The sequence below is a fragment of the Elaeis guineensis genome, chromosome 6 (genome assembly GCF_000442705.2).
Source record: "Elaeis guineensis isolate ETL-2024a chromosome 6, EG11, whole genome shotgun sequence".
Classification (NCBI taxonomy): domain Eukaryota; kingdom Viridiplantae; phylum Streptophyta; class Magnoliopsida; order Arecales; family Arecaceae; genus Elaeis; species Elaeis guineensis.
This window is the reverse complement of record NC_025998.2, coordinates 131,801,393-131,809,800: the sequence shown is the minus strand read 5'-3', so window position 1 is coordinate 131,809,800 and position 8,408 is coordinate 131,801,393. Positions and strand designations below refer to the sequence as shown.

The 8,408-nt window shown below is 35.4% G+C and overlaps 1 protein-coding gene across 1 annotated transcript; it reads right to left on the bottom strand.

Moving 5' to 3' along the window:
* Positions 1-1,058: 1,058 nt before the first annotated feature.
* Positions 1,059-8,211, bottom strand: LOC105046456 (probable homogentisate phytyltransferase 2, chloroplastic). Its single transcript, XM_010925054.4, has 11 exons — positions 7,855-8,211; positions 7,428-7,549; positions 7,150-7,296; positions 6,689-6,914; positions 5,671-5,744; positions 5,389-5,481; positions 4,161-4,278; positions 3,779-3,841; positions 2,891-2,923; positions 1,487-1,561; positions 1,059-1,395 (listed from the first exon to the last, which is right to left on the bottom strand). The coding sequence occupies exons 1-10, from the start codon at positions 8,110-8,112 to the stop codon at positions 1,487-1,489; spliced, it is 1,209 nt and encodes a 402-aa protein (XP_010923356.1). The 5' UTR covers positions 8,113-8,211; the 3' UTR covers positions 1,059-1,395.
* Between the last annotated feature and the right edge of the window lie 197 nt (positions 8,212-8,408).

Below are 8,408 nucleotides of genomic sequence, written 5' to 3'. Positions count from 1 at the left end.
TTAATTTAATTTGATTTGGATGATAAAATAATTTGATTTAATTTATAAATTTAATAAAATTTATTGATTTGATTGAAAAATATCTCCGAATCAGACCGTATACGTCCTTAGCCACAACCATTAAGTGGGTCACGTATTCCCTCGCCGTGGGTTCAGATTCCTACCATAAAAAATCATTCACCGTCCATTTAAATAGGCCCATATAATCAAAGGCAGCGTGATTTGACAAGCTCTAAGCAGTACGAGTACTGGCTGCATGTTGTCTGCTCAGAAATGAAACACTTGAAGGGGATTGATGCAACTATCGTTCGACGTCTATCGCACTGGAGAGGAAATTAAATAACTCCTTATTTGAGAACTGCCCTGGCCTCGGTGAGCTATATCTCGTCCACTAATCTTCGATTATATTTCAGCTTCTTTCTAAATGATGAAAATTAACTGCTTATTAGATCATCTTTTCGTTTGAATGATAAAAATGAATACGAATAATTTTCTAAGTTTAAATTTAAAGTTTTGCCCTTTCTTCCAACGTCATCTTTCAAATGCTTGCTTTTAAGTCTTGATTTCACATTTTTTATATTTTAAAGATCTGTTTGAATATGTCTATATGATTGAACTGAAAATTCTATAAGATTCATGGATTAAATCATTCATTTAAACATGATCTTATATTAATCAAACATCATCCAACTTAGATCCTGCGAAAAGAGAATAAAGACCTTTATATAAAAAAAAATTCCTTGTAGTCCAAAAGCCAAGATTTCGTCTAAGTTTGAACAAGCTCTTACACAATGTAAATAGATGGGTCAACAGGTTCATTTCCATAGAATTTTCAGTCCCATACTATAGAAACATCCAAAGATATCCTTAATATTGATTATTTCTTAATAGACTGTAAGAATTAAATAATTGATCTTTTTTTCATATATATATATATATATATATATATATATATATATATATATATATATATATCCAGACTTATCCGTTTGATAACACTATTCAATTGATCAAGGTAGCAAGCATTTTAACATTGCAAAGTGATTAACACCGATATATGCCGAGAGAAATTAGCAGATAACACACTATGGGGTTCTTAATCAGGAAAATAGTAACATTCTTTGGGCATCAACACCTTCCAAGCAATGGTTAAGCCTGTCTAATGCATGGCACTTCTTGAAACTACTTGACTCTTCCTTGATAGCCATAAGTAGCAGGTACAAAACAAGTAAAAATGAGTAGTGATTAGGTTCAAGTATGTCTTGACAAGATCCTCCGCTATCGTTGAGTCCATTCCTAGCAGCAAACCATGCTCATTATAGATCATTTTACACCGATGATCTTGGGTCCTCAGTTTTTGACTGCACTTTGTACTACATGTGGATTGATCTCAAGCTGCCAATGGGAACAAACTCATAATTACTCATTGTATCCAGATGTGGCAGAAAATCTAAATCCTACAATAAACTAAAAAACTTTTACTTGCCTATATAAGTGGAAATATGGTGTATTCAGCATAGAAGAGGTACCAAATAAACCGATAGAATTGCGAAATTGCTTCCTGCAAAACAGAAAAAAGAATATATCATCTGGCGAGATGATAATATATACTTCAGGTTTTGATTGTTCAGCGAATAACATAACTGTTTGGAATTTGATTTTGTATGTGATACCTATCTGGTATGCACTTGCATACGATCAAGAGCATCACCAAGCTAACTTTGTCCAATAATTTGACAAACAATAAACCCAAGAAGGCAAAAACTATGCAGAAAATGATGTACACCCGGCTGTCTTTTTATGAGAGAATTTTATTTTTATGTGGATTCTAGGATTAGAATTTTATAAGAGCTTTAGTATTTTATTTCTATATAGATTCTTATTAGGATTTTGGGTTGTCTCTATACAAACTCAGTACCGTGCTAATTGAGATATAATTTGCATTATTGAATTTTGAGATTCAAGAATATTGAGTTGCCATCTCCCTTTGCCTTCTTCTCCTCCTTCCTCCTATTCTCTTTCTCCCTACTGAGATTTGATATTTGAGATCCGATACTGATGCTTTTCAGATCTTTTACTTCAACCCATGGTACATAAATGATATTGATAAAGGATTCTGTGGCCCAAATCAGATCTTATAACGCAGATTATGGTCAGGTAAGAAAAAAAAGGTCTTCTAGTTGGGGAGTATTTGTAAATTACAGGACTTCATTTTTTTTGTTTGTTATGCTTGTACAAAAATGTCTGTCTCCTGAATGGCAAAGCTCAAAAAGAAGAGATCAATGCTGCAGCATCATTATCCCATTAAAATAAGTAATTTTGTATAGCTTTATATCTTCTAGAGGAAAAACAATGAGTAAAACAAGACATCAAATGACAAGGATTCATTATGGTAATCTCCATCAAGTGGTGAAAATTATATGAAGTTGGAGATTACTTGCCATTTCTGTCCATCAAAATATCACTTTCTCAGGTCTGAAAGGAGAAAATGCTTTTCTTAGTAACTACTGTTGCTTCTTCACTGATGCAGGATGGAAATTATTTGCCAATAACTACTAACCTTTATGTTCTTTCTTTTTGTTTGCAGGTTATTTATCTAATGAATGAGAGTGAGAGGGGGAGAGAGGGAGAGAGAGAGAGAGAGAGAGATGTTAGCATGCTTCACTATGCTTCTCTTCTCCTGAACTGATAGGTCTAATTGAGATATTTGCACTTCTTGCAATCCATTAAAATGTGAATCCCTAATGCAGTCATGCATAAATAACATTGCAGTCACACATAAATAATACCATTATTCCAATTCTTCATAAACACAGCATATATAAGTGACCGAGAAATAAATATAACGATTGTGTAAAATAAAAAAAAACTAAAAAGAAAAAAACTCTACCTTTGTATACTTTGCTTGTTCCAGAACCCATGCCTGAAACCATATGCACCCAGAAAATGAAGTTAGTCCATTAAAAGATTGCCCACCTTATTTAATAAAGGAAGGATACTCTTGAGCATATACATATGCCATGCGAGTTATCAGGATGTGTGCTGGTTTCAACATCAATAATTTAGAGTGGGCATCATGGAAGCATGACAAGAATCAAGTAGTTGATATGGTTCTAGGTAGCAAAAACAGTGTTAAAATCATTACATCTATGGATGAAATCCAGCATAATCTTCAGAAACTTCTTTAAAAAAAAAAAAAAAAAGAAAGAAAGGAAGATTTTTGTTGTTTCAATTATTGGATCCACTATGTGCAAATCTTTGTCAAATTGATAAGGTTGCAGAAGCATTAATTCTGAAGAATTTGTATTTTCTATACATATTCTTATGTTTCTCTTTTGGTATTATATAGTTCATCATTTCTTTCTACCAAAAAATATAGTTCGTTATTTCTTGCTAGTATGCTGGTCACTAATGAAAAATAGCATGAAACTTTTAATTAGAAGCAATCTTTTTTATTTTTAAGAATCTTGTTGGCCATTCTTAAAATAGTTTTTGATCAAATAATTTCAAATATTAATATATAAGCCTTTTTGTCCTGGAAGGGAAAAGATAAGTAATTTGTTCTTTACTGATAGGAAAACAATAAGAAAAATTAGCACTGTTGGTTATTGCCCTAGCCACTTCATTACATCAATTATCATACAATGTACGTGCTAAATAAAGAAAAGGTTGGAAGCAATTAATCATGCAGATCCAGGGGCATAGTGAAATGCTACTCAAGGAAATAGATATGTAATGTATATATGCACTAAAGTTAATAAAACGGACAAGAAAAGACCTGGAAAATCAGCCATAATGCAAAGATAGCGTGTGCAGGCACCATTATGCTGCGTCTGAAATCCTGCAATGCAAAAAGACAGCTTTCAAACCACAATTTCAAAAAGGGATGGTTGTATAATTCAGTTTGCGTATCTCCAGAATAAAATGTCTCATGGTGTTCAGCTTCAAGCACAACCTAATCCAATAAAAAAACTGACAACTGACGAAATCACTCCTTGTGTTAACTTGGTCGCCTATTATTCTTACACGGACAAAAACTCCCAGATTCTAGACCACTTGAAGAAAAATCATCATGGATATTAGGTATAAGAACAATTAAACAGATCAAGGAGAAATCAAAACCTACGATAGAAGGTTCAAAAAAAAAAAAGTATGTTCACCTGAGGCATATAAATTGCTACAAGAATAGCACCCAGATAATTTGCCAGCAAAAGCCCAGAACCAAGAAATGCAATATTTCTGACTCCAAGCCTTGTTGCCAAGGTTGATATTTTAAACCTACAGGAAAGAATGCAAGGCATGGATTTGGAAAAAACAATTAAATTATATACAGCCATGACAAACATAAAATTACATGGTACAAATATTCAATATACGACAGACAATAATATCTTGATGTTTTGTAATCAAAAGAAAGAAATACGGAAATATTGCTGCAGCACTGTCTACCTGGCATGTGGCATTTTAAGTTGCAGGAAGCCTAAATTCTTGGGAATGCAAATGGTATTTTGTTCTAGAAATAGCTTGTCCACATACGTGAATGTTAGATGTGGTTCACTTCCCATCAGTTTAGGCTGATGAGTTGACATGGTATTTTCTAAGCATGCAACAGATATTTGTCTCGCCCAGCATAATCAAAGACAAAAATTTCAACGGCATTTAATCTCAATCAATAAACCAAAATCACCTAGCTTAATCAATATAATGAAATGACTATCGAAAAGGCAAAAAAAAAAAAAAAATAATCGGGAAGATTCAAGGTGCAGAAACTAAAGATATTATAATAAGATAAAAAGGGGAGAAAGAAGCATGAAAACACAAACAGTCAACTAGGCAACAGCATCTGTGATCAAGGAAAAAAAAAAAATTGAAACTTAAGGTTAAGTAAGGACCAAGAAGTAAGTATTTCCTAGTACATGCAGGCAACATATACAATTATAGCATGCAAACCTCAAGAGCATGTACCCACACTAAGTGCACATCGATATACAAGCATAATGCATATCAAATGATGCCAAAATAAATAATACAGGAGTTCAACAATGACAACATAACAAGCATATCTAATGCACGTATATCTGTGATGGGCTGCTATACCAATATCTGTCATTGCCATATATGTCAAGAAGGACAAAGACCAAATAGACTTTTAGATAAATTTTCTGTTCTTAATGAGAATTTGGCAAGGATCTAGCAAGTGACCTGTTAATAGGCACTGCAAGAGAACTATTCTAAAATAGGAAAATGGTTGCTTTATCGATTTGATAACAAGACTGAACTTTAAGAAATTTGTGAGGGTAGAAAGGAATGCAACACAGTGGCAAAGTGACATGAAAAAGGCAGGCATCTCATGCAATCCACAGTTATAGGACATTCCAAGTTACTCACTTGCGGTCGCCCTCTACATCTGGAAGATCTTTGGTTATAGCAATAACCAAAGCAAATACCGTCACAAAGGTTGTGATGAAAGCAACAGGTGAGCTGCAGATAGAAAGACATTACATGGAGTTAGACATCACCATGTGGATGCATCTGCAGTGAGATGCAAAACAACTTTGACTTGTTTGTTCGAAAAAATATTGGTATTAATTTGAGCATGTTATATATCTAAATTTGAATTTATAATATAGGTTACCTAGCGATATTACGAACCAATGAACAGATTTTTACCTCCATCTGAATGTAAGACCCAATGCAGCTCTAGTAGCATAATATACACCAAAATTCAGAAGAAAACCACGTACCTATGAAATCAAGATTAACAAAAATATGTAAAAAAATGATCAGCATTAGACATTCTTTGGGCCATACTAATAATTCAAGTCAAATCCTAAAAAACAAATTATTAGAATATAACAAGCAAATACATCCATAAGGAAGTGGAAATAACATTTCTTTTGTACTTGATCCAAGAATTCTCCCATACGATTTCAATTTTACCAATTCATGAAGCGAAATAAACAACCAAATATAATTTCCCATGCATATTAAATTGCAAATTTCTCAAATGGTTCCACTGTTTTTATCATTTGTGGCATTTATGAGCTTAACAATGGATAAAAATCACTTGATATCAAACAAAAGCCAGCCAAGTTTGAAAACAAAGCAATATGCTAGAATGTTTTATCAAAATCAAGTAACTGAGAAAGGTGCACCAAAGAATTTTAAAAATTTAAGTAATTCAAATTAGAACAGGATCGGACAAATATTAGAAAAGCAAAAAAGAGACAAAAAGATAGAATGGATAATGACAGAAAATCCAACAATATGCATCTAAATAAGTAAGTAATAAAAACCCAGCATAACACCATCTCTAATATTGCTTTTAGGGGGAAAAGTCATCAAGCCACTTTCAGGTTCACAAGGCATAGTGGTTTTAGAACCTATGATGCCAAACTGTCAATCCACACTATCAGGAGTTGTAGATACCAACTGTACAGATTGCATGGTACATGCACAGTTGTATATATCTCTGTGTCGGATGTGTGTATTGTAATAAACTGTTTCACTATTTGCCAACTGATTGTTTCATCCATTTGCAATGACCCTGATACTTGTTCATCCGGTATCATCCTTTGATCATGTTAAAAAGATTGACTGCAGCCTTGTTGCACTCAGAACTTTAGAATGAATAAGAGTAAGCATACATTCAGAAGGAAACAAGAGAAAAAGGTATAGCAAAGCATACCATGGCAATAATAAGAAATGCGACAACAGGATATCTCTTTAATCTAAATGGAGGAACAGAATATATAGTGCCAAGGAAAAGTCCCAGACAGTAGAGAGAAGAAATGAATGGCCCAAAGTTCCATCCGACAATCAGAAGGCCAACAGCCGCAAAAAATAACACCAAAATCCATGCTGACTGCACTGAGAGGTCCCCCGCAGCTATAGGCAAATATGGCTTGTTCACCCTGTAACAAGAAGAAAAATCATAGGCATGTATATATGGACAAATATAGACATTTGCATCAATTGAGGCCTTTCAGGAAGCACATACAAGAAACAGAAGGTATTTTTTTTAAAGCAGCATAAGGTCAAAAGAAGATCTTCTGCGAGTTCTTTGACTCATGAAGAGTACGACACATACATGAAGCTGAACAGCTATTATGTACATAAGGTGAAATGCGCGAATATAATTCAACATACTTGTCTATTCCAATATCATAAATCTGATTGATTCCAACTATATAACCATTGCCACAGATAAGCGCTACAAGTCCATAGAATGCTTTGAATGTCAACCACCAATTTATCAGCTCCCGGTTCTCTATCAGAGCTCTTGCAACCAAAGCTCTGTCATCAAGCAAAGATGTACATGAGAGAAGGGTACAACAATCAGTACTAGGAAGAGATGCAAGCAAGATTGATGTCAAAGAAATCAATGATGAAACGATGCTAGGTCGGCCAAGATTTTAATTGCTTACATGGAACCCAAAGTCGTCCCACGGATGGTATGAGGCCTCAAAAACCTCCAACATGAATCTCTCAATTCTGAAATTTTTTCTGACAATGGACTAGACCCAGCAGCACTCGCTTGAGAACATGCCTGATCACCATTCCAAGTTGATTTGAGCTTTCTCCTTCGATTATAGGAATTCTTTCAAAAAAGTATACATATATATAACCATTTCCATTTCTTTCTTCCCCTTTTATATGTGTCACTAACAACAATTCTAGTTGTATCCCGATTCTTCTCGAGGAAAACATAAAAAGACGAAGAATAATTACAAATTGGAACATCTAACCAAGTATTCAGCATATGGCAAAGTAAGAGCATACACCGAGATGAAAGAAAACGAGAATCTAAGTAGGTGCTAGAAATTTGAATGTCTGAGGGCGAATGCGGGGAACCTTGATAGAGAAACGTGTATGGCTTCCGCCAGTACGGGGTTTGCCGCGAGAAACGGCGAGTGAAGCGGAGAAAGGATTCGAGAGATCGCGGAGAGAAGCGACTGCGCTGGTGGAGAGAAGAGGAGGCCGAGGGCGGTGGAAGCCGGCGAAGTGGCGAGTAATAGTACTAGTAGTGAAGCGAGGAGAGGGAAGGGGGCAAGAGCCGCGGTGAGAGGAGGGAGAGGTGGGGGAGAAGGAGAAGGAGGAGGAGAGAGCCATGGGGCAGAGAGCTTGGAGTCCTCTCGCCCAATAATTGCGTCGCTCTGCTTCTCGTCCGCACGGTGGGGGCTCCCGCTATGCTACTTTTGGGGGCCTGATCTTAATTGCCCGTTGGATGCAATGTTTTCTGCAGGGCATGGTCCCAACGTCCCCCTTGGACCTCCACTAACATCTTCTTACCACCAAAACAACGTGTTTATCAGTACACCTTCTTAAATCACTTCATTGTTTCCATGTGCCGCGCGAAAGTAATCAGCCGGCAGATGGGTTAGCTCGATTGTTGGTTAATGTTTTTT

What these genes read in the sequence shown, in the direction of transcription:
- LOC105046456 (XM_010925054.4), bottom strand. Translation starts at nt 8,112, where the DNA reads ATGGCTCTCTCCTCCTCCTTCTCCTTCTCCCCCACCTCTCCCTCCTCT. An exon ending in ATACACGTTTCTCTATCAAG is followed by an intron (nt 7,550 to 7,854) that starts GTTCCCCGCATT and finishes AATGGTGATCAG; the next exon opens with GCATGTTCTCAAGCGAGTGC. An exon ending in CATTATGGCTGATTTTCCAG is followed by an intron (nt 2,924 to 3,778) that starts GTCTTTTCTTGT and finishes ATATGGTTTCAG; the next exon opens with GCATGGGTTCTGGAACAAGC.